Source organism: Rhinopithecus roxellana, chromosome 18 (genome assembly GCF_007565055.1).
Source record: "Rhinopithecus roxellana isolate Shanxi Qingling chromosome 18, ASM756505v1, whole genome shotgun sequence".
In the NCBI taxonomy this organism is placed as follows: Eukaryota; Metazoa; Chordata; class Mammalia; order Primates; family Cercopithecidae; genus Rhinopithecus; species Rhinopithecus roxellana.
In genome coordinates this window covers 28,119,700-28,146,753 of record NC_044566.1, presented here as the reverse complement: position 1 = coordinate 28,146,753, position 27,054 = coordinate 28,119,700, and the positions used below count along the sequence as shown (strand labels likewise).

The 27,054-nt window shown below is 37.1% G+C and overlaps 1 protein-coding gene and 1 long non-coding RNA gene across 19 annotated transcripts in view; one reads left to right on the top strand and one right to left on the bottom strand.

The window, feature by feature from the left end:
• LMO7 (LIM domain 7) overlaps nucleotides 1-27,054 on the top strand; it is a 222,152-nt gene that overhangs the window by 109,938 nt on the left and 85,160 nt on the right. For 14 of the 18 annotated variants that reach the window (XM_030921977.1, XM_030921969.1, XM_030921963.1 and 11 more), the window contains exon 4: nucleotides 11,113-11,219. In XM_030921977.1, the coding sequence (XP_030777837.1) occupies nucleotides 11,113-11,219 (107 nt within the window). Of the gene's footprint in view, nucleotides 1-10,605; nucleotides 11,013-11,112; nucleotides 11,220-27,054 lie in introns of those variants that run through there. The other 4 variants (XM_030921973.1, XM_030921976.1, XM_010358304.2 and 1 more) reach the window with 4 other exon arrangements.
• LOC115894539 overlaps nucleotides 1-27,054 on the bottom strand; it is a 51,825-nt gene that overhangs the window by 13,162 nt on the left and 11,609 nt on the right. The gene's annotated exons all lie outside the window — the stretch shown is intronic.

The window sequence follows — 27,054 nt, the reverse complement described above, 5'->3', positions numbered from 1 at the left end:
AATAGTAAACTCCATAATCTCTGGGTGACTTGTGTGCATACTAAATAGAAACACTGTCTTCAGTTATATTTGATGAAACATTTTCCTCACTTTAATTGCCAAAAAACTTTTGTCTACAAAAACTCAATTCACCTGGGGGATCCTTTTTTTCTTTCTTTTTGGAGACAGAGTCTTGCTTTATTGCCCATGCTGGAATACAGTGGTGCGATAATGGCTCACTGCAGCCTCAAACTCCCGAGCTCAAGCTATACTCCCACTTCAGCCTCCCAAGTAGCTAGGACTACAGGTGCGTGCCACCACACTTGGATAATAATTTTATTTTTTTGTAGAGAGACAGGGTCTGACTGTGTTGCCCAGGCTGGTCTCTAATTCCTGGTCTCAAGGAATTGAGACCTGCCTTGGCCTCCCAAAGTGCTGGGATTAGAGGCGTGAACCACCACTGACCAGGGATTTTCTTAAAATGCAGAGTGTGGTTCAGTAGGTCTGGGGTGTAGCTAGAGATTCTGAATTTTTAGCAGGCTCCCAGGTGACCCTGATGCTGATGGTCTGTGGCCACGCTTTGTGTAGCAAGTGACTGGGTCAGTGGTCCTCCATTTTGACCATGCATCAGCTGCATCTGAGGGATGGCTGTGTGACTCCCTCTCATGACTTTGACTGGGGTCCCATGTCTATAAATCATAATGCTAAGATATGAACTTAGCTGAATTTCTCTGCTTCAGTAATAGTTATCTCTTGATTGCTGGCACATACTTGCAAACATTTTTGGCATTGTCAATTTCAGGGTTAGAGGAGGCAGGGACTTTGCCAGATTATAAATAGGAAAGGAGTTGAGGTCACCAAGTATCTTGGCTTAAGGGTAAATTGATCAGCATCGTTATGTACTATGTACTCAGCTTTTTTTTTTTTTTTTTTTTTGAGATGGAGTCTCTCTCTCTGTCACCCAGGCTGGAGTGCAGTGGCGCAACCTTGGCCCACTGCAAGCTCCGCCTCCCGGGTTCACATCATTCTCCTGCCTCAGCCTCCCGAGTAGCTAGAACTACAGGCGTCTGCCGCCACGCCCGGCTAATTTTTTGTATTTTTAGTAGAGACGGGTTTCACCGTGTTAGCCAGGATGGTCTTGATCTCCTGACCTTGTGAGCTGCCCGCCTCAGCCTCCTGAAATGCAGGGATTACAGGCATAAGCCACTGTGCCCGGCCAGCTCTTTTTTTTAATTGAAAACTTGTTTAAAGTAGGCAAGAACCCTTTCTGGGAATACCAGACCAAAGTAATCATGACAAGAGTACTTGGTTAAGTGACAGGGAACACTTCCGGGTGGTGTCGTTCTGGGAGCCTTGGTTTAAGCTTCGTAAGGCCTTTAGGTCATAGCGCTGAGAACTAATTCACTCATTTTCAGAATTAGTTAGGATTTGGACTTATTTAGGACTTTTGTAATAAATCCTTTTATTAACCTTGTCTCTATTTTTACACTGTTTATAAAAGTGTCTTTTCACTTTTACTTATGATGATAGCTCTTAACCCTGTGCACTTTTTGCAGAAGTAGGTCTAACTGGCTTGATCTTATGAGTAGACATTTCTTTTTTCTTTTTTTTTTTTCTTTTTTTTGAGGTGGAGTCTCGCTCTGTCGCCCGGGCTGGAGTGCAGTGGCCGGATCTCAGCTCACTGCAAGCTCCGCCTCCCGGATTTACGCCATTCTCCTGCCTCAGCCTCCCGAGTAGCTGGGACTACAGGCGCCCGCCACCTCGCCCGGCTAGTTTTTGTATTTTTTAGTAGAGACGAGGTTTCACCGTGTTAGCCAGGATGGTCTCAATCTCCTGACCTCGTGATCCGCCCGTCTCGGCCTCCCAAAGTGCTGGGATTAATGAGTAGACATTTCTGTATTGTTACGTTAAGATTCCCTGATGCAGAGTATTCCCTGTATGTGTTGGAGGTTGTCATGCTTGACATTTTATCAAATATATATTTTTTGATCAAGTAAAAATGAAAGTGACTTTGGGAAGGGTAAGAGCCTAGGGTGGTATAGTACATTTTCATGAGGATTTACATTTTACATAATGAAATGATTCAATGTATAAGAGAAATCTGGTGCATAATGGCATTTATGTAAATTAGACTCTCTCTCTTTCTCTGTATGTATATGTGTGTGTGTGTGTATATATATATATATATATGCAACAGCACTTGTTAAAGAACATTTTATTTTATTTCATTTTATTTTATTTTATTTTTTGACAGATAAAAACAGTGTGGACAGATCTCCACACTGTTTTCCATAGAGACTGCACAAGAATCTCCCTCTGTCACCCAGGCTGGAGTGCAATGGCGTGATCTTGGCTCACTGCAACCTCTGCCTCCCAAGTTCAAGCGATTCTCCTGCCTCAGCCTCCTGAGTAGCTGGGATTGCAGGCACCTGCCACTATGCCCGGCTAATTTTTGTAGTTTTAGTAGAGACAGGGTTTCACCATGTTAGTCAGGCTGGTCTCAAACTCCTGACTTCAGGTGATCTGCCCGCTTCGGACTTCCAAAGTCCTAGGGGATTAAAGACACGAGCCACTGCGCCTGGCCAAAGAACATTTAAAAAAATTTATATTCATGGGGGCACAAGTGCAAATTTGGTACCTTGATATATTGTATTGTGGTGAAGTAAGGGCCTTCAGTGCATTCATCCCTGGAACATTGCACATTTTATCCACCAAGCAACCTCCCATCATCTACTCCCTTCCCATCCCCACAATGCTCTGAGTCCCCATTTTCCATCATTCACACTCTACTTCCATGTGTATACATTATTTGGCTCCCACTTATGAGAACATGTAGTATTTGTCTTTCTGCATCTGAGTTGTTTCGCTTAAGATAATGGCCTCCAGTTCCATTCGTGTTGGTGTAAAAGACATGATTTCATTTTTTAATGGCTGAATAGTATTCCATTGTGGATGTATACCACATTTTATTTATCCAGTCCTCCACTGATGGACACTTAGGTTGATTCTATATCTTTGCTATTGTGAATAGTGCTGCAGAAAACATACAAGTGCAGGCATCTCTTTGATATAATGATTTCTTTTTCTCTGGGTAGATGTCAAGTAGTGGGATTGCTGGATCATATGGTAGTTCTATTTTTTAGTTCTTTGACAGATCTCCACACTGTTTTCCATAGAGACTGCACTAATTTACATTCCCACCAGCAGTGTATAAGCATTCCCATTTCTCTGCATTTTCTCCAACATCTGTCATTTTCTGTCTTTTTAATAATAGTCATTCTGATTGGTGTAAAATGATATAGTGATTTTAATTTGCATTTCTCTGATTGATAATGTTGAACACTTTTTCATGTTTTTGTTAGCCATTTGTCTTCTATTGAAAAAGGTTTATTCATATCCTTGGCTCACTTTTTAATGGGTTTAGTTGGATTTTTGTTGTCTCTTATAAATTCTGGATTTCAGTCTGCTCTTGGATGTATATAATTTGCAAATATTTTCTCCCATTCCACAGGTGACATTTTCACTTTGTTGATTATTTCTTTTGCTGTGAAGAAGCCTTTTAGTTTAAGTACCATTTGTCTATTCTTGTTTTTGTTGCTTGTGCTTTTGAGGTCTCAATCATAAATTCTTTGCCTAGACTAGTGGTATGATTTGGCTGTGTCCTCACCCAAATCTCATCTTGAATTGTAGTTCCCATAATCCCTAGGTGTCATGGGAAGGCCCTGGTGGGAGGTAATTGAATCATGGGGGGGTTTCCCCCATGCTATTCTTGTGCTAGTGAGTGAGTTCTCACAAGATCTGATGGTTTTATAAGGGGCTCTTCCCTGTTCGCTCAGCACTTCTCCTTGCTTCTGCCATGTGAAGAAGGAGGTGTTTGCTTCCCTTTCCACCATGATTGTAAGTTTCCTGAGGCCTCTCCAGTTCTGTGGAACTGTGAGTCAATTAAACCTCTTTTCTTATAAATTACCCAGTCTTGGGTAGTTCTTTATAGCAGCATGAGAATGAACTAATACAACTAGACATTTACATTTTTAAATACATTAGAGAAGTCATCTTTAAAAAATAATTTGAGACAGATACACTAAAATCCCAGATTTCAGCACTATATAGTTCACCTGTGTAACCAAAAACCACTGACATTAAAAAATTAAAAAATAATTTGAGGTGAAATTCACATAACATAAAGTATTAAAACCATGAAAAACCGTTTTAAAGTACACAATTTAGTAGCATCTATTACATTCACAATGTTGTGCAACCATTAAACATTTCTAGTATTTCAAAGTAAAACCTCTTAACATTAAGTGATTTCTCCCCATTTCCTCCTCCTTTCAGCTTCTGGCAACCACCAACCTACATTTTGTCTCTGAATTTATCCATTCTGGATATTTTATGCAAATGGAATATGTGACTTTTGTTTACTGACTTCTTTCACTTACCATAATGTTTTGTAGCACATATCAGCACTTCATTCCTTTTTATGGCTGAATACTATTCCATTGTATGGATAGACCACAACATGTTTATCCATTTACCTCTTAGCAGACACCAGAACTGTTTGTACCTTTTGATATGTACGTGTACACGCATGTACATGTAATATACTTATTTGGGAATCTTTTTAATTATTTAGGATATATACAGGATATATACTTGAGGGAAGGCATCTTTTTAATAGAGGGAAATGGGAGTGGGTGGGAACGTGGGATGAGGAGGAAAATAATTGAGTGGGAATGTGGGATGAGGAGGAAAATAATTAAAACAACAAAATAAAATGAGACAGCCCTTATATTGACTGATAAGAGCTTGCTTAAATAGGAATGATGAATTCAACTTTGGGTCCTGACATTTCTTCCCAAGCACTTACATTACTGATAAAAGAGCAAGAAAATGTGCTATAATGACATGAAAATATGTTACTAGATAAATGCTTTTGGAAGGAAAATGGGTTGAAAGGCTCTGAAAGGTGAGGTGTTAACAAAGACCTGTCTTACCCTTTGCACCAGTGTCTGAATGTTCATATTGGCCTTATGCTATTCTCTTAACACTCTTTTCAGAATTTATAATGGAAATAGAGAAGAATTAAGATTCCATTGAAGTGTATAATTGTGTTTGTTTCAAACTCAAAATATTGGGTGGAGATGGAATGTAACCCTACATTTGGGGTCAAGAGAATAAGAATGAGTGCTGCTTCTCTCCCCACCTTTTCCCTCAAGGGATGAGGCATTCTAACACTGGAGGGTCAGGGGAGTGGTAGCTTTGGGAGGACTGATAGGAGGCTTGAGTAGGAGACAGACTCGCAGAGTGAAAGACCAAGGAGGTCTTTCAGATTCTGGGTGGTCCCTCACCCTGTTGCCAGCAGCTGATCTTCGCTGTCGCTTATTATTTACTCATGAGTCTTCTGGAGTTTTTGCTCACGAAATATCCACTTTATTTGATTTTCAAATTCTTTGGGTAGTTTTTCTTATGGCGTCATCTGCCTCTCTATTCCTGAGAGGATTCTCTCTTGTTCTTTTCTCTCCCTTGTTTTCCATAATGCTATTCTCTTCCCTTGTTTTCCATAATGCTATTCTCTTCTGCTTTTCTTCTGATTTATCTGGATGCCAGTTATTTTTCTCTCTTGACTCCTCTTTAACTGTCCTTTAAATGCTGGTGGTTGATTGTGAATCCTTCTTTCTCTTTGCTTTCAGGGCAAGGAGGGCACAGTGATATCCCTAATTTCAACTACTATCAATGTGTGCTAGACTCCCAAACCATATTTTAAAATCAAATATTTCTCATGGGCTGCAAACCTAACTTACTACTAGCTGGGCATCTGAAACTCAACATTCCTAAACGTTTATTTTTCTATTCTAAATTTTTGACTGGTCTGTATTCTTTATTATTAAAAGTCTTGTGGTAGTCAGCTTCCAAAATGATCCTAATGATTCTCACTTTGTGATATTCTCTTCCTTGTACCTAGGAATTGTACCCAATTAACTAAGTGATCTACTGGGGAGATTCCATTCTTCTAGTGAGGTGACCTACAGAGTATTGAAGTGATACCTCAATTCTTCTTGTGGATTATAGTAAAATGTGAGAGGAGAAAGTGAAGGACAGAGTGACAAACATGAGAGAAATAGGAATTGCTGCTTTTGAAAATTGTCAGTCTCTTTAGTAAGTAAATGATGCTAGAATTGAGAAGTGGTTTTCAGGCATAGATTAAATTCAGAGCATTTGCAGGAAAATAAGGCCTAAAAAGGAGTTGAGGATGTGGTTGTAAAATTCTTTATGTTCTTAGATTCAAGATGGTACCTTGCAGATCTGTCCAGTCAAACAGTAGGGCTTCTAAGAACCTTAAGGATATTGTCCTCCAGTCATCTCAGCAGGAGACCAAGGTAGAGAAGGGCTACTCTTGAAGAGATTCATGGATGCAACTTTTGTCTAATGGAATGAACCCCAGTAAGATTCACAGAAGATCTGTAGCATCTTTGAGAGAATTGTATTTGCAGAAACACTGCCAGCGGAGACTGAAAGGAATAGAGAATTATGAAATGAAGAGACCCTTAATTCCCTCAATTGCTATGGGTCGGGTAAAGAAGTAGATTGAAAAACTCACATGGCCACAAAGAGAGGCTACTTTTCGGTGAAAAGCGAAGATAACTTTTAGGGTGGCACCAAGAATCCAGAGGGTGTAGCCAAAAACCATAAAGTATAACCTGGCCTTGAGACTTCATGAAGGAACTGCCAACCTGTATCTTGAAGGATTTCAGAATTTCTGTGGACCAGTGACTCCTGTGTGCCTTTCATTTCTCTACTGTCTGACCTGGAGTGTCTATGGTGATTATCTTATACCTGTCACTCTATTGCATGTTGGGAGTGTGGGAGCAGGTAACTTGTCTTAGTTCACTGGCATTCAAGTTGAGAGGAACTTTATTCAAGGGCCATACTTAAGGAATTACACCTGAAGAGCCTCAGACACTTCTGGATCTGACGTAGATGATGAGATTTTGGACTTTGAGTTCGCCTTGTAAAGGGATGAAAATTTTCGGGCCTTAGTGTATTTTGCAGATGGTTGAGATGTGATTCACTGAAGTGGGTCCAGAGAGTGAATTGTAGTAGACAGTCCCCCAGAAAGCCCCACATGAATCTCACCTCCTGGTGTTTATGTTCTTGTGTACCTACATGGAATAGGCCTGACCTGTATAACCAACAGGATGTTGAGGAAATGATGGAATGTGACTTCAAAAGCTACATCATAAGACATTGCAACTTCCATCTTGCTCTCTTGGATTACTGGCTCTATCAAGCAGCCCTTTGGAGATGTCCATTTGATAAAGAACTGAGGCTTCCTATTAACAACCAGCCCTGATTTGTCAGTCACATGAGTGAGCTGCCTTGGAAACAGCTCCTCCAAGCTCCAGGAAAGCCTTGGGATGACTGTAGTCATGGCTGGCATCTCAATTACAACCTAATGAGAAGTCTTCCAATTTGGAACTATTCAGCTAAGACCACTCCTGAATTACCTTCAGAAACCATGTGAAATCATAAACACCTATTCCCTTAAGCTGCTAAATTTGGGGATAATGTATTATGCACCAATAGATAACTAGTAGGGTACTACAGTGAACAAATACAAACCTTGATTATCTTGATAGATCTTTGTGGCTTCCCCATCCTATCTTAGTGGTAAGTACTGCTGTTCCTGATCATAAAGCTCTCTAAGTTACCCTAGCCCACTCCACCCCACACCTATTGTGACTGCTTTATAATTGATTCAAGGATAAGGGGTGTAAGGGAGATTGGAGACAATATGAAAATCTTAAAGCCATGTATCTGTTCTTGCTTGCCTTTCAGAGGGCCAGTTTTAGAACCATTAATTTGTAGTGTTTGCCTTTATTCACAGTCATAGAAAAATACAAAGCCTTGGGATGACTGTAATCATGGCTTTATTCACAGTCATAGAAAAATTTAAAGCTAAAAGGAGCTATTAGATACATTTAGGCTTCACTGTTTTCGTGTGTGTGTGTTGGTTTGTCTTTGAGAAGCCACTTTTGGTCCTGAAAGTACAGGGTTTACAGATGTTTAGAGCAGGATTTTGACATGAAGTATTTTATGGAAGTTGGATAATGAAATAATTGTGTGATGGGCTGGGCCAGGGAGGGTTGGGCTTCCATTCTCTTGCAGAGAAAAATGATTGCCCTTGATATTGGGTTACAGATTCACAAACTGCTCATTTCAGGGCTGAGGAAAATGGGGCCAGAAATGTTAACTCTCTTTCCAAAGCCACACAGTTGTTTAGGGACAAAGCTAACTTGGAGTTCTGGCTACTGGTCCAATTAGATAAGATTTGTTTTAATTTGTCCTTTATTTTCCCTTTTATTTTTGCTAATTTCAAGGGAAAATGATTTCATTAAATGAGAAGTAAATACTTCCCTTTTAATGTGTTGAGCTGGGTGTGGCTTCTTGAAGTTTTAACTGACAGGAAAATTTTATTTTATGATTTTATATATACCCTTAGGGAACTCTTTGCCTGGATCCTTTGAAATTGCAAGGAATAAATTACCAGTGAGCTCAAGTCCAGTAGGAATGACTGAGACTACATTACCGATCTTAGTACAACCTGGTCCTGCTGCATAGGCCATGTGTGACTTTGTTTACAAAGGTGTTCTGTGTTAAACTTGAGCATCATTGAACGACTTAAAATATATTCTGCTTTTTTTAGTTAAAATGAAGGCTTTATTTAAGACTAGAATTTAACCATATTAATTTGTATCTTCTCTTGAACTTTGTCTTCAATTAAGTAGAGTCACTTTGGATATCAAGTGCTTTCTCTCTACTTTGGTGGTTTTTGAGGAGAATTTGGCTTTATTTATCTATCATTATCAACCTGTACCTATTTGTCAACCAGATGAATGCTACTATGTTTGTATAAAATATGTGAAGAATTGTTTTGGCTCTCATTTGACTAAGTTTACTTTTAGTTTAACCTTATTTTAATATTGTATGTAATACTTTAAACGTTCAGAACCTTATTTTAATGTTTTATGTAATACTTTAAACATTCAGAACCAAATTGGATGAACTGGTATGAAGACTTCTAATGGTTTGTTTTTCCTTTATTGATATGAGACTTGCGTCCTGTGTGTATTATTAGTTCATTTTCACACTGCTATAAAGAACTGCCTGAGACTGGGTAATTTACAAAGCAAAGAGATTTAATTGACTCACAAATCTGCATGGCTGACTGGAAAGGCCTCGGGAAGCTTATAGTCATGGCGGAAGGGGAGGCAGACACATCTTACATGGTGGCAGGTGAGAGAGAGAGAGTGAAGGGAGAAGAGCCCCTTATGAAACCACCAGATCTCCTGAGAACTCACTATCTCGAGAACAGCATGGGGGAAACTGCCCCCATGATCCAATCACCTCCCTCCCTTGGCATGCGGGGATTACAGGTCCCTTCATTGACATGTGAGGATTACAATTTGAGATGAGATTTGGGTGGGGACACAGAGCCAAACCATATCATTATAGAACTTGGGGTATTGGTACATCCAACCATCTTTTCTTGCCTGCTTCTCAGAGCATCAGTTTTAAAACTATTTGTATCTTTTGATAATTACAGGTAGTATACTTTTTAGAAACTGTGGGCCTAACAAAATTACCACTTTTTGCTCCTCTTGGAATTTTGCCAATAAATTATGTCTCGTTTTTCCATAGTAAGTCAAACAAAAAAACAAAATAAACACCTTTCATTGAGCTGTTCGACTTTTGACTTGCAAGTTTCTTTACTCTCTGACTTCATCTTATTTAAAATGATTCATGGATTTCATCTTTCAGCTAGGTAGTTCTCACTGCCTTCTGCAGTAGATTGGAATGGCCTCCTGCCTGTACAAATAGTGGCTTTTTAGAATGTCTTTTTCCCTAGTAATGAGTGTTGCTTTTCTCTTGTCACACCTTTCCTTGTGCTTTCCCAAAATCCCCTTACTCTCCAAGAACCCAAGCTGTAGAATTTAGCCACTTTATCTTAGGAAAACAGTAATTGCCTTTCTCCAAGTGGCAAACTATCTTCTGGTCTGTGATAGTCACCTCTTAGGGAGGGAGACGAGGTTTCAAGGAGGCTCACACCGCAGAGGTAGCATTGCCAGCTGCCTCAGTGGACAGATGTGTCCAGGCATGCTGGGAGGCCATCCCTTTTCCTGAGAACCATAACAAAGTGAATATGGAGCCCACCTGGGATCGTCACAAGCTCAACCCCATAAAGTGTTTTCTTTTCTTTTTTTTTTTTTTAAGAGTAGTAGAGATGAAGCCTAAGTTAATTCTGGTAACCAAATGTATGTTTCTGAAAGGTAGCTGACTTTAAAATAGCATATATTGTAATCCGTGTTTGTGCAGCAGTTTACATTAACGAAAAGCACTGGTTTGTGAATGGAGGATTTGGGTTTTGAAATTAGATACGAGGGCAACCTTGGAGGGAGGGGATAGGCTTTAATTTTTTTTTGGAGGCAGCCCTTGAGGCAGGTGCAGGGAGTGAGTAATGTGCCACACAAACTATGCAATTTAGCCAATGAACGCTAGGTTTCTCCTCAGTCCTACAGTATGGTTTCCCTGCCTGTCAAGAGCCAGCTCAACAACCAAACCCAGATTCCAGGTGTGGTATTCCACGGTCGTTCTGTAATTGGTAATCATAGAAACAGAATGTTCCTCCTCTTATTTCTTCCCTGCCAACAGTTTCTGGGTGGGTGAATGTCAGTAGCTGGAGTTATTTTTAAAGAGGAGAGGTGAGGCTTGCCGTGCAAAGCTGGGAAGAGGGCGTTTGTTTGCAGAGCAGAGCTGACATCAAAGTGTAGATCACTGCTCAGTGGCTAGGCACTTGTCCTGTAACAGGTAATGTTTAACGTGCCAGTCTCAAAGATCACAGAAACAGTGTATGCCCGGGCATAAGATAGCACAACCGTGTATGCTCTGGAGGACTGAAAGGCTGTACAAGCCCTATGTATTTTTTTTTCAAATATACATATGCATGGGTCTTGCTGCCGCCTCTTTTGCCGACTGTAATTGGACTTTGAAGCTTCGAAGTTATAGCATAAAAATTTGTAACCTTTGTCTGAGAGAGAGCTCAGCTAAGCAATCACTTTCCACTTCTTTTCACAGGATAATATAAACGTTTTCTTGAAAGCTTGTGAACAGATTGGATTGAAAGAAGCCCAGCTTTTCCATCCTGGAGATCTACAGGATTTATCAAATCGAGTCACTGTCAAGTAAGTTTCAACAGTTTGTTAGATATATATATATTGAAACTTAGGGCTTATAGCTTAAGTGAAAAGAATTGCTGAGAGTTCATGATTACAGAAAAATTCTTCCTCTCTCTGTTTTCCTCTGTTCTCATTCTGAAAGAGACTGTTTTAAAAATGGCTTAGGGACTGTTAATGTGTGGCTGTTTCTAACTCATAGCATGGTCTTACTATAAATCTCTATACTGACCAAAATGGTTGTGTTAATGTTTTAATACGTGTCCAACATGGTAGTGTTTGGTTGCTAATGTTGAGGATACTCATTATACTTATAAAGTGAATTTAGGGATTATATTATAACTTGCAGAGTAACAACAATCTTTAAATTTTTTTTTATGTATTTTGAATTAAGACATAATTATTAGCATAAAAATTAGATAGGACAGTGGTAAAAAAGAATCTCTTAATATTGTGAAGGCAGCAGTGCCTGGGACCAACATGTAATGCCAAGGACCCTGCCAGTTGTGGCTGACTTTTAAAAATGAGCTGTTTTCCACGATTTTAATAGTGTGGATGAGAAAGTGAAAGTGGGAGTGAGAACATGTATGCCAGTATCTTGTTAGATTTTAGGTGGAAAATGTTGTTTGTGTGGGAGTATACAGTTTTAGGAAATCTGGTTTTAAGCTCTTATGATATTTATTTATATTTCCTGTAAATCTAATTTGCTTCCAGGCAATCAGTAATAAACTGTGTTACCAGATAAAGCTGACAGGAAAGTTATTTAATTTTATAGTAACTATCTCTTTGTCATCCTGCCTCTTAAACCTAATTAACATTTTTTTTTTGCAAGGAAGAAAATAAACACCTTATTCTATCTATAGAAATAATGAAAATGGAAAAATTGGTTTGTACCAGTTCAAAGATTTAGCTTATGTGGTTAATATTCCTGTGTAAAACCTTTAATAGTTATTTTTAAAATTGGATGACCAATTATTTTTTCTGAGGAAAAATAACCAGCTATGTAAGTATCTTTGAATAGTACACATTGTCTTCTAGCAGTACACAGAACAGCCCCAAACCCAGGTAGACTTAGTTTTCTAAAGTCTAACAATATATGTTTTTAAATGAACACTGTTTTGAACCTGCTTCTAGTTCTGTTGAATAAGCTTTTCTAAACTCCATGGTAATGAAATGTACATGGGAGGGATAAATCTGCCTGCATTTCTGACTAATTGAAAGATAGTTTAGAGATTCTAAATTTCATCACCAAAGTGAAATGTTTGCTTCTATAGTATGTAGGAGTCGTGTTTACTTTCATAAAAATTAAATATTTGGATGTATTTATTTTTCCTTATCAGCATATTTCTTCATAAGGCCTATCTGATGGGCAAAGAAACTTTAGACTTTGGAAGTCTTTTCCTTAGGTTGTTGATGCTTGTTAAGCGTTAACGTGCTTCCCCCTAAAATCATGTACTCTCTTTTGAAAGTCTGTAGCCTATATTTGAGTAGGCTAAGGACTAGGCGAAACATGTTTGTTGGCTCCCAAGTCCAAGAGTGCTTGCCTGGAGCCTGTTTCATGAGATGTTGGGCCTAAAATGTTTCAGACAAATTAGTATCTGGGTTCAGCCTTCAGTGAAATTACTGACAAACTGAAACTGCGAGGTCACGTAGTTATAGCCGTAGTGAGAAGTATGCAGAACAACTTGTTTCAGTGGAAACCACAAGTTCGTCAAAGCAAGGTGTGCCTAAGTAGTACCTGTGAGAATTCCGGAGTGGGAATCTTGGCTTCACTTGAGAACATTTCTCCTGATAATTCTATCTCATTAGACCAAAAAGCAAAGGGGTCAACCCTGGGTCTGCTGCAGTGGAAGCACTGGAGCCTCCCGGATGAGACACAGGAAAGTGGCAAAGCAACTTCTTTAAAAATGTTGTCCAAGCTCTTATGCCCTGAGATAGCACTTTTACTAAAAGAACTGGATGTAAAGAAAAGCAAATAATTGCTTACTAAATAGTAATGCATTTTAGCTTTTTAAAAATATATAATGTGGAGACTCCTTTGGGTCAAAATTCTTGTCCTATCATTATTGTGGATCAAAGGACTTGGTGATGGTTAGATCAGTGGTTCTCAAGTGGGGGCAGTTTTGGCAACCAGGGGATGTTTGGCCACGTCTGGAGACACTTCTGTTTGTCATAGCTGGGTGGGGGTGCTACAGGCATCTAATGGGTCAGGGATGCTGCTGAATACACTTTAATGCATGGGATAGCCCCCACAGCAAAGAATTTTCCTACTCCAAATATTAATAGTACTGGAGTTGAGAAACTCTGGTTTTAGATTTAGAATTTCTTGTTTATTCCCTCCCTGCCAGCAAAATAGTCATGTGGAAATGAAGGATACTGACTATGACACCTTTGGCACTCTACTAAAATATAACTTATTATATATGGATGTAATTTATGCATTTCTGTATTAGTGTGTTTATTGTCTGTTTAAGTGGTAAGACTCATTGTAACTTGTCTAAGAGTGTGGTAATATGTGTGAGTACTTTGAAATTATTTTGCATATCTGCATGCATTAAATTTAACAAGGTGTAGCAAATGATTTGATTATTTAAAATGCTGTATTATAACTGCCCAGACCGCATCTACCAGTGCATAGACTTGTTGCCCTTGCTGCAAACTTGATCTAATCATGATGCATACTGAGAGCAAATAGGAAAGGACAGTCGATATCCTCCGTGTTGGCAAATGTGAGGAACTTTTTTGTTAGTGGTCAGCGGTGATAGTTGCTGTATGGAGCCCAAGGAGAGTTATGTATGTTGAAAATGAATGGCAATAGCAGAAGCAAGTAAAGAGCTGTTGTTAATGAATAGTTTCAATAATCCAGGACTCCAACTATTTTTCAATTTTCTAGCTATCTGAAATTTGCAATTTAATTCACAGTAATAACTTTTCACCAATCAGAGCCAGAGTATTCTCTATATTTCTGTAAATTATCCTATGATGTGTTCTAATTTTCTAATAATTATTTTACTTTGTAGGAAACAGTAGTTTTAATTTTTTCAAGTATGTTTGAATTATTCTATTTATTTAGGGACTACATGTATTCAAGCACCAAGTGACACCTTTAATTTTGATATTCCTGACTTAATGGGTAGGATCCAACCTCTTTTCTTCTCAGAATGCTAATAAGCAAATTTATGATTTAGTCTCCATGAACGGTAGATTGAGATCTACCCCAATCTGAGGCCATGAAATCAATCTTTTGTGTGGATGAAAAACTGGATCATTATTCTTAACCATTTACTAAACATCCATACTGAGCACACGCTCTCCACAAAGAAAACATGGTGAAGTTCCCACAGAACCATCTGTGCAGGCCTTCCGTAAAAGGGCTGTAGGAGATCAAGCATAATGGCCCCACCAGCCTGCCATAGCACACTGGAGAGCTCCTCTGGCAAGTGTCATGGTCTTTGTGGAGTCATCTGGTCATTAAGAGAGATACAGAGCAATGGCTTGTAGTCGAAAGCAACTCGACAGAGTAGCCTAGAGGTCCTGTATTGGAGAACTTGAAGTTGGCAGAAAGGTAGGGTTTAACCATTAAAGGTTTTAACTTTGTATGTCTAGCAATTTGACTCAGAAACTAAGTCTTGTATTTAAACCATTGCTCTATATATCAAAAATTTTAAGCTGAGAAATTGAACAGATTGTAAACATGTTTCTTCTTTCCACCCTCTTACCATTCCAATCCAGTTTTTAGCACATCTTCAGATACATTCTGTTCATAATATCCATTACAGGGTGGCAATGACTTTGAACACTATTTGTCATGCAAAGAAATTCTTTTCTAGTATGGACTTACTCTATTACCTACAGGATTGATATTTGAAGTATAAAATATAACTTTAAGTAAACATTGATATTAAGTGAGTTTGTTTTTGTAAGTCTATTAAAATGAAAGTACAGAAATTAAAAATCTATTATCTTTACACATGATAGTTGCCAGAGGAACAGTAGTTGGAATCAAAATTAGTGTTAACATATTCCCATCAGGAAAATAAAAGAATCTCAAAATGATATTTTAAGGGTGTAACTGTTCGCTAAAGCTTCAGAAGAGTGCTTGATTTTGTGGCAGTGCTCTAAAGTCATTCTTAGGAATCAGGTTCCCAGATGGCACTCTGTTTTAACAGTCTGCCAAATTGGGCTTGAGGTATGAAAGTGTATATGTGTATTTAAGGTTTATTCATATAAGTAAAAATATAGCTAGTTTGAATTATTTAATTTTTGCTTTTTAAAATAATTTAGACCTAGTTTTACTTTTTTTTTTTTTTGCAAGTACATGTCTTTCAAATGAGTTTCTCAACATCTTAATCTTTTTTTTTTTTTTTTAAGTAAGCTTAATGATATCCAAACTTGGATCTGCAACTTGAGCATGGTGACTTCCACCTGTCAACTCATGTGACTATTTAAAAATGTACCGTTTCTGCCAACTATTAGAAGAGCATAAAACGAAAAGGAAGTTGATTGCGTTGTATATATCTCTATCCCATTCAGCCATTCTCTGTTGTGAATTGCTTCCTGGAAGGGGAGGAACATTAATTCTGGGTGGCTGAGGCTCTGTTTAAGACCGTCAGCAAAAATGTATGGTCAAATGTGGAAATGCTCTTTAATGACAAAGTTTGTATGTCTACGAGTCCTAACTGCAGTGAAAGGTTGTGGGATATGAGGCAGGTCTGATGCTGGGACAAGCCATGGAATAATTGAAGTTTTATCTGTATCTGTTTTTCTCCATTTATAGTTCTTAATCTGTTTCTCAGATAGCCACGTTTCTGAATATCAGCACTTCTTCCTTTGCTCTCTACTCCTTCAAATCCAAAAAAGCCCTGGGGCCTGATTCTGTCTCGGCCTGCTAGATGAGCCTTCATGCTGCGGACTTCCCTGGCCAGGGTCTACATTTTTAAAACTATCCTGTCTTACATTCATTACTCCGAAGGGTTTCACTTGGTGGCCAATCTAGAGACCCTTCATGGGAGAATGCAAGTTGTCTCCCGTGATCAGTTAGCATTTGTTTTACAACAAGGGCCTTTGAAGGGTTAAACCAAAGAGATATTTTTGTGGAAGACATTCTTCTTTCAAATGATTGTCTGTAGGGCTGCCTATGTTGACTTAATCCAACTTTTAAAATTGCTGATACTGAAATACCTTAGTTTACTCAGTCTTTTTTTTTTTTTTTTTTTTTTTAAATGTGAGCTTTACCAGTAACCAGAAGTATTAAGCATTGTTTTTCTGACTTTCATGTTCTATTCTGGCCTGATTTGAGTGATTATTTGTGTGAGAGTATAGACATTGGGGGTATGTATGGTTAAATCTATTTCTGGAGCTACAGAGTAGAAAATGGCACTTTATTCAGTAAGAGGAAATTTTGGTTTTAGGGAAGTCATCACTTGTTTGTTATGTGATGAGCATTGATTCAGCATCTTCTATGTGGTCTATACTTACACAGACATAGATAAGATGGAGACCTGCCCTCAGTGGGGTTCACATTATGACTGGTGAGATCGCCCTGTAAATTCACAGCTGGAATATATTATATAGAGATAAATGCACAGATTTCTCTGGAAATATAGACACGTGCAGTCATTTCATTTTTTTAATCAGGAAACTCATATAATTGGAGATGACATAGGTTTCTCATCTGGGTTTTCAAAGGACTTTTTATTTCCTCTACATCTAGCTTTTCTAGAGACTTGAAACTATTTGAGAACAGGAAGTATGTATTATTCCCTTTATCTCCTTGGTTCCTGTTACCATACGTCTTTACGTGTTTATCTGAAAACTGGATTTCAATTGCAAAGACTTCCTGGATATCTTAAAACCAGGCTTTGAAGATGGGGAAAAACCTGTCTTAATCTTTGCCAACTCATCCTCTTTTTATTCTCGTTATTCAAATGCAAAGCAAATCTGGCAAAGCAGTCACTGAACTTTTGGTTTCAGTTGCCTTTTACTTATAGCAGAATAATGATAATGATATGACATATTACAACATAATCTAAAACTTACACAGTTTAAGAGGAGCATGTGTTTCATTTCTGTATGTAATAAACTAAAATGGGAACTTTGGACTATGTGCCTTTCAAGGTAGTTCAAAGTTTTAATAAATCCTTGTGCTGATGTGCCAGTAATAAATGTTAAGAATGCTTAACTGACATTTAAATAATGTTTTTTTTTACATAAAGTGTTAGAAACATTTCAGTGTCTTCATATCATAATCACTGATCACTTTTTATCTTGTGAAACAAATGTAAAGTGTATATTTGAGACTTTCAGGTAGAAAAATATGGTGGTTATATAGGTAGTTGGAATATCTTGGTAGAAGCTCAAGGGCAAAGAATAGAGCACTTTAAAAGCGGGAACGCTTAGGAAAGTAATTTTTTATGAGAAGTCATCAATATTACTTTAAGAAATTTTGCCAACAAGTTTACAGTAAGCCTCATTCCTTCTAAAGTCAAGTTACCTGCCTTAGTACTTTTTGCCTTTGTCTAGTATTAAACATCAAAGTCTGCCCTCCTCCTCAAAAAAAGTCACATTAACTTTGACTTTAGTATAATTAGAAAACATTTGAAGGATCTGAACACAGAGAAACTTGAAGATTTCTTCACAGTTTATTTGAGCTGTTTCTACTAAATCCCAGGCTGAGTTTGTCACTTTCCAGGAAGGAACAAGCACATTGAGCAGATGTATATCCATGGTTGTGAACAGAATCATCTCTGATGAGAGTAGAGATTTTGGTATTCCCTGACTTGGGTTTAATCTTGTCATATCAGTTAGTAGCTGAATGACTTTAGACAGATTACTTTTCCTCCCTGTAATGGCTTTGCTTCTCCATGAGTTTAATTTTATGGCAAATAATTATTTATTGCTTGCTCTGTGTCAAACTGTGTGCTAAACCCTGGTAATAATAACTAGACAGTTGTAATTGCTTTTTGCTTGGAACTTGGCAAATCATATCACTTGGGTGATACCCCTACCTCACAAAGATGTAATGATTAAATGAAGTCAAGTATATAAAGTATGTGGTGACTGTATATAGTAAGTGCTCCATAAATGATATTGAATTATCATTCTGATCATTTTCATAATTTGACTTCCCTTGTTTTGACTTTAAGAAGATACGTGTCTCCTATAGGAAAACATGGAGGAAAAAATCTGGCCTCTGGCTACTTAACTTTTGCTTGCAAATTACAAGCTCTTTATTTTTGAGAATTTAGGCCATTTAAAACTTATCCCTTTTCTCCATTGGGAACAGATATTAAAACAAATGAGTTTTTTCTAACATTTATGGTTAATCAAATTGTTGATAAAATCAACAATTTATCCATTTTATTAGAATAGCAAAGCTGGAGACCAGAGAACAGACAGCTAAGTTATTTGCTCTTGCCTCTGTATATGTGGGGCCAATACAATTGAATTAACTTTTTTGAGACCAAACTTCTATATTTTCTAAAATCTTTGAAATTTTAAAACCTGATTTGAATGTTTACTTAGAAAGTTTTATTTCCCTCACTTTTTAAAATCTAAACTAGTCAGTGACACCAAATCAAATCCAAAGCTTCACATTGTTTATTGGTTTATTTTTATTGTTGTTCCATATTTTCCCCTTCATTTCTTTGAAAAGTGTCATTTTGGTCATAAAGAGGTTATCCTTTAGATAAGAAGCTATTATCTGAAAGGTTTTTGTAGAGCTTATGAATATTTTTCTTTTTGGAATAGGTGTTCAAAATTTGTCATTACTGAATTCAAATGTACGTCGCAGTCACATTTTCCTCTTAGAAAAAACTTAGCTGCTCCTTTTGGACTTCTCTCATTTGCTTTATTCAGTAAAAGGCTATTACACTAACAACATGAAAAATGTTGATTATGTTATTTGAAGTATTTGTTTTTTTTACCCTAGGCATTAAAAAATTATAAAAAGCAATAGGTACTGTGTTTGAGATGAAAGACATGCATATTATTTAGTTCCAGTGTTACTTGTATACAATGAAATGTCAAGAAACTAGGAAGTATAATGTTATGTCAAAATGCATTAAGATAAAACTTTTTTTTCTTTAAAAAAGTAGAACCTGACTATCAAATGTTAAATAGAGTAGGCATAAATGTTTTTTATTGGCTGTTTAGTGTTCTTTTTTAGAGTTTAGGTTAATGGAGCCATTATGTTTTACGGGTAATTGCCCTGGTATGGTTTCTGTCATGTTGAGCAGTAGTCCTGGGTAGCATTGGTTGTTGATGGATTTATTCTTTGTTTTTCAGAGACATGCCTTTCAGGGTGCCCCTACTAACCTGGGAGTCAGGATTTTGTGTCACTTTATCTTTTAAAGAGCTTGGTACTAGTGCTTCAGACACCATTGACCAAATATGCACAGTAAACCTAAGAAAACATCTTCCCAAAGAATTACTGTAAAACATTTAATTTTAAAAAAATGATATACTGTATACTCAGTAACTCATACTAACATTATTCTTAAATGTAAATGATAGATTTTTTATAGTGTAATAAAATCTCATTAGATTAAAAACACATGTTGAATCACCACACTGCAGATAAGCCAATTTTTCCTAAGCTGTTAAAGGAAAAAGTGGGGTTCGTGTGGGCCTGGGAGAAGCACCTGCTTTGAATTAAGCTGTGTTTGTATTAACCACTGTCAATTTAACAAGGGTTTGCTCTCTGTGCTTTGAGCAATTTGAGGGAGAAGTCCCTAGATAATTATCAGGTATTACTGTCTTTACTATATTTGACTGTTTCATTGCATTATGGTAATACTGATGGCTGTCAATTGTTTTGAAATGCTTTTTTCTGTGTTCTATTTAATTTACTGAGATATGGAGAAAATCATCGAAGGAATTAGTGTATCTTGGTCAACAATTTAACCATTCACTAGACTTCTTTTGGCTTCATACTGAGAAATAAAAATCTCTAATCCATAGTTATTATTTATCTCATGCTCAATTTTGTGTATATTCACTTATAAAATGCCCAAGAATAGAGCACACACACACACATTATTAAATAAGAACATAGATTTCCGAGGCCTCACAGAATGATGTGCCGGATCCTGGAGGTCCCTGAATCCTTGTTTTGGTGATGAATTTTTTTTTTTTTTTTTTTTTCACCAAAGGGGCCTGGTCCATGTCCTGGAGGAGAAATAGGAGTGGTATCATTAAATATAGGTGTTTATGCTGAGTTATTAACAAATAGAGCTTTTTGTCCAGGGTAGATAGAAGCAGCCCAATGCTGATGGGGATGTGGGTGGGTGGTGTGGGGGGCTTGGGTAGAGCCTCACATACTCTAGTCTTGCTATTGAGCCCTCTCAGTTGTGGACCTTTTGTCTTGTGCCTTGTCAACAGCATCCACTGAATATCATATTCATGATGGACAGATCACAAATCTTGTGTGTACATAAGAGAAATAAAACCTGCTCATTTCCTACCTTGATCTTAAAGCCAAAAGCGGAGAAGCAGAAAAGCATGCTTAAGTCTTAAATTTTGCTTTTAGGTCTTAAGGAACAGAAGTGATTGAGCGTGCAATTCTAAGGGAATGCTGGATTTGGAGTGATGATTAGCAACGAGGTTAGGAAATCTATATTATAGCCTCCAGAGTATCTCAGAAATATTCCTGTCACTGTGATGCAATTAAGTTTAGACAAACTGGAAGATAAGAGCTTTTGAACACTGTCAAGTGATTTACATAAATTATTTCTAAACTAGTAACAGCCCAGCCAGGTATTTCTCTTTTGCTTCACATGCCTGAATTGCAATGAGGCAGAGAAGAGTAAGTTGCTTAGTTAGATGACCTTGGGCAGTAGTTAAGCTAGGTTTTTCATTCCTGGAGTATCTTTGCCTGCATGCTTGTGCTTCTCCCAGTGTGTTGTCTAAACAGACTTAAACAGACTTTAAAAATTTGCTGACATTCTTTCTAGGGCTGTGACTAAAATTGGTTAAGGCCAGCTATACCCAGCATGGATTTGTGTACGTGATTGAGAATATCTTATTTGATACATGGCAAATATCTTCGTATTATGATCTTAAGTTTTTTTTTCTGAGTTTGTGAGCTAAGTAACTTTGAGTGGATGTATTACAGTGTGCCATCAAGTCTCAGATCATTTATTTTATTTTTTTAAGATCTCCTAATTTTAGGAATGTTAAATGAGAACATGTACCTTAGAATAGAAGAGATGTAGTAAACATATGGTCCTCTAACACTGTCTAGTTGAGAAATAATAGAGTATTTGGATTTTGATATGTGTTTGTAAATGCCTTTATAGGTTTTATGACTTTCATGCAGATATTTATGAATGTTCCATTGTATTTGCTGTGATAATGGAACATTCTTGTTAAGTGCTGAGGATTGTAAAACCTTACTAATCTAAATTGCTCGGGATCATACTATCACACTTTGACCTTTATAGCACTGGCCTGAAACCTGTATTTAAAAATAGAATTAGTAAATATATTTTATTTAGAATAATCTCTTGTTTACCAGTTTTTGATGCTCTATTTTACTTAATCTTGTTAAAACCAAGCTAAACTGTTTCTCTCTCCTCCAAATGTCCTTGTCCTTGGCTGGGAATAAGTGGTCTTTAAAAAAGAAAACATAACATGGGATATTATTTTGTTGTAATTTAGATCATTACATAGTAAATTTTATACAAAGAATTAAAGATTATTAATGTGAAGTTCTATTCCAGAGACCAAATTGTAAGCAGAAAGATAAATTGAAGTAAAAGTATCTACTCTATTGGATTAAAGAAGAAAAATTACTTCAGTAGCAGGATTGCCCAGAATCCTGCTATCAGTGTAACTATTGGAGGGTTATAAACAGGTGGTAAGCATAGCACATCAAGGGTAACAATAAATAGTGCAGTCTAATTCCAGTAAGATGAAACTCTTCTCTGGTTGCAGAAAAAAGAGTGGGGGATCAAATAGTGACTCAGAAAAGCAAAGCCCAAGAAATGACTCAAGCACAGAAACACTTTAAGAATTTCTTAACCAAGATTTATAATAAATGAACTTATCGTTTCTTACCACGCCTTTAGAAATAATTATTTCTAACTTACCAAATGATTGCCATTTATTAAGAGGAAGAAATATTCATAAATCTTTCATTTCATGAACAAGATGCTTTAGATTGCCAAAGACACATGAAACTAGTAGTAGCCCAAGATATGAATATACCAAAAGAAGACAAACAGGGATAATTCTCCTTTAAATAACTAGTAGATGGGTTAGATGTGATAAATACTTGAGTTTTAAAGCTATTAAATGTATAAGCGAAGGAAAAATACTGCCTTTGAAAGAGTGAGTGGAGAATAGAAATAAATTGTTTGAATGTTTTGCTTTAATGCCTTTTGTAATCTTACAACCACTTTATAAGATAGGGTGGTTGACTGAGTTTACAGGTATGGAAACTGAGATGCAGGCTTAGTGGCTTGCTCAAGGTCACAGGCTTAGTAAATTGTGCAAGTGGAAACCCTCATATGACTCCAGACCCAGTTCTGCTTATCTTATAAAATTGTCTCTATGTCCAAATGAAGGATATGAAGACTAAATGAAGGAATTCTTTTTTTTTAACGAAAGAAAAACACGTTAATGTATACCTGTCAGACATAGTAGTAAGGAAGTTCTGGAGATATGGGGGTGTTTGTAATTTTTAGAAGCTATGGGTGAGAATTTACTCAGACTTTACTGAGAGTTAGAGTGCTTTAAACAATGCTTCTCAAACTTCAATGTGCATATAGAACAACCAGGGATCTTGTTCAAATGCAGACTGATTCATTAGGTCTGGGGCAGAGCTGGGATTCCGTATTTTTAATGAGTCTTCAGATCTTTCCAGTGAGGACCACATTGTGTAACAAGGGTTTAGGTAATAAAAAATAGTGATCACGTGGTAGAGTGAGAGTTTAATGAAGGTGGTGGGGACGTAAGTCTTGAGTGTGGATCTAAAGAATGGGTAGGATTTAAATGAGAAGTTAAAGACTACTGCACATCCAAAGGCACAGAGGCAAGAAGTCCAAATCAAACATTTCACAGAGTCTTCTAGGGGTACAGCATTGAATAAAGATGAGTTAAATAAGGTCTTAGCTCTTCAGGCCTACGTTCTGATGGGGGAAGCTTAAGGCATGAGTCTTTAACAGGGGTGGGCAGATTGGAGGCAGGATGAGAGTTAGGTTGGGACAAGCTTGAGTGAGGCCTGTAGTATCCTGGCTGGGGGATTTAAACTTTATCTCATAGGTAACGGGATTATTACCAAAAGCTTTTGAGCAGATAGTTAAAATGTTAAAGTCAGAGACTTAGAAAGATAGCATAATCAAGTAGCCTACACAATGAATTGAAGAACAAGTATGGTGGCTGAGAGACAGGTAAGGTAATTATTGCAGTCAATGAGTGTGGTGATAGGGAAGCCAACTGCTGAAAGCAGTGAACATGTAGATGAGGAGACAGATGCCAAAGATGTTTGGAGTAAGATGTGATGAGGATTGAGCCAAGTGAAGGAGAAAGAAGAGTTAGCTTTTGAGCTGTACAACCATTAACAGAAACAGAAAAGGTAGCCGATTTGGAGGCAAGATGGAAATTAAGTTTTTAACACATTGTGTTGGATGTGACAGTAGAACATTCAGATGGAAATATAGGCATTGTCAATATATTTAAGTAGAAATCAGCACTGGCTTTGTCGATTTGGGAGGCATCTATGAAGCAATAATAGTCATTTGTAGGAAAACAGTCTAACTTTGAAGAAGTGAAGGTGGAAAGACAAGTATTCCTCATTCCCTTTTTAAAAATGAGCACTTCCTGGTGTTGCTTTTTTGTTTTGTTGTTTTTCTTATTTTTTGCCTGTGCTTTCTTGCTGGTGTAAAATGATCGGTGCTGACTCCAAAACCAAGCCATACTTTTTCCATGCTGTTTTCTTCTCTAGCAGACCGTTCTTACCCATCTTTGCCTTTTGTTTTACTTTTTTTTTTTTCAACTTTATCGTAGTATCATTTACCTACAACAAAATGTATTCTATTTTGTGGACAGCTTGAGTTTTTGTAATTAACAGTTGAGTAACCATCACCATAATCAACATATAAAACCCTAGAAGTTTTCTCATGTCCCTAAGATCAACCTCTTACCTGAACTCCAGCCACAGTGTAGTTCATTCTAGTATTGCTTTTTCTAGAATATCTTATACAAGGAATATACAGTACGTAGTCTGTTGTGTTTTATCCCTTTCAATTTGCATACTTTTTTGAAATTGATTCATGTTGAGTAATTCCTTATTACTAAGCAGTGTTTCCAAATGTGGGTTTGCCACAGTTTGTTTATCTGCTCACCAGTTGATGGACATTTGTGTTTCCAAATTTTGGCTGTTGTGGATAAATACTGTTAGAAATATCAGTTGTCCCACATTCTTCTCAACATTTAATATTATCAGTCTATTGAATTTAGTTATTCTACTTAGTGCGTAGTGGTATTTTATTATGATTTTAGCTCACATTTTCTTCATGACTAGTGATTTTTGAGTATCTTTCCATGTACTTAATGGCCGTTTTAATATGCATTATTTATCTGAGTGTTTTCAGATCATTTGCCAACTTCTTAAAATCGAGCTGTCTTTATCTCATTGAGTTATAAAACTTCCGTATATATTGTGATTAGAAGCCCTGTGTCAGATACATCAGTTATCTCCTCCCAGTCTGTTACTTGCCTTTTTGTTTCACAGTTTAACTGTCTTTTGAAGAGCAAAAGATTTGAGGAAATTACCATTTGGTTATTTTTTCTTTTATGATCCATACTTTTTTGTGTTTTGCTTAACAAATATTTGCCTAACCCAATGTTGCAAAGATATTATCTAATCAAAAATAATGTGAGGTGATAAGGACTACGAAGAAAAATAAAGCAGGGCGAGGAAGAGAGAATGTCAGGAAGGTACTTTTGGATATAATATTTTAAGTATATTTTTAGATAAACCCCTTCAGTAGACTTAAAAACAAATAAAACTAGCTGTTGGAATTAATGTTGTATGCTAACAATATCATTAAGAGTCTTGGTAAACTTTATCTGCAAAAAGCTCACTGAGTTGAGCTTTCAGTGTCTTTTAAAGTTCTCGGCAGGGAAAGAACACTCTATTCTATAAATGTTGCTGGGAAAACTGGATAGCCATATGCAGAAGAATGAAGCGGAACCCACACTTCTCACCATATACAAAAATTAACTCAAGATGGATTAAAGAATTTAATGTAAGACCTGAAATCATAAAAATCCTGGAAGAAAATCTGGAAAAACTCTTTTGGACATTGGTCTAGGCAAAGAATTTATGACAAAGTCCTTAAAAGTAAACTCAACAAAGCAAAAAATAGACAAATGAGACTTAAATGGATTAAACTAAAAAGCTTCTGCAAAACAAAAATAAATAAATAAAAATAATAGAGTAAGCATATAATCTAAATAATGGGAGAGAATATTTTCAAACTATTTGACACAGGGCTAATATCGAGAATCTACAAGGAACTCAAAAAGAACAAAACAACCTTGTCAAAAAGTGGGCAAAGGACTTGAACAGACATTTTTCAAGAGAAGATATGTAAGTGGCTAACACGTGAAAAACTTGCTCAACATCACTGATCATCAGAGAATGCAAATTAAAACCACAATGAGATATCATCTTATACCAGTCAGAATGGCTATTGCTAAAAAGTCAAAAAAACCTGAACAGATGTTGGATGTTGGTAAAGATACAGATAGAAGGGAATGCTGATACAATGCTATTGGTGGGAATGTAAATTATATGGAAAACATCATGTCTTTTATAGCATTATGGATAGAACTGGAGGTCATTATCCTGAGTGAAATAAGTCAGAAAATAAAATGCTGCGTGTTCTCACTTATAAGTGGGAGCTAAACAATGCCTACGCATAGATCTACAGAATGGAAAAATAGATTCCAAAAGGTGGGAGGGGAATGATGGTTGAAAAATTGCCAGGTGGGTACAATGTGCGCTATTTAGGTCATGGGGACACTAAAAGTCCAGATTTCACCATTAAACATTATATCCACGTAAAAAACTTCACTTGTATCCCCTAAATCAATGAAAGATAAAAAGTTCCCAGCTACAATAGAGGCACATTGAGGTAATGTGAATAATAATTAGCTAAATTTCTATATTACATAGTATGTACATATTTCAAAACATCTTGTTGAACAAGATAAATATATACAACTTTTGTTGGTTAATTAAAAGAAGGCACACTAACTTCTGAAGGTTGGAGTGCATTTTTGTGTACATGTGAGGTCCTCTCTCCTCTGCACGCCTGCCTCAAAATCTGGCAGGGCACCACCTTATATAAGGCTTGTGTCTTTCATATAGATTTCACCCTTACAAGTGAGTGAGCATTCGACTTTTGTTTTTCTTTTAAGACTTTTGTATGATTTCAATTCCAGGAAGCTTGCTCTTATCCAGTGTTTAAATACCATTAATATTTTGACTCTTGATTTTTCTAGAGATATCTGGTGATCATTCTACTCTTATCCTCAAATCTTTTGTGTGTACCTGAACCATGCATTCTCACTCATAAGCCCACCATGACTCCCACTCACCCACTGCGGCAGATCCAAGAATGCTCCTCCAATAAGAGTTTTATGCAGTTCTGCCTTCTGGTTACTTACTGCTTGTTCAGTTATGTTTTCATTTCCCTTCCATACAAGCGTTGTCAACCAGTTAGGTCAGCTTTCTCTTTTCTTGCACCCCCAGCGCCCACCCCACACAGCCATTCTTGGAGGCCAGGCTCATCTTGCCTCATCTGCAAAGCCATCTCTTACTAGGAGAGGAAGC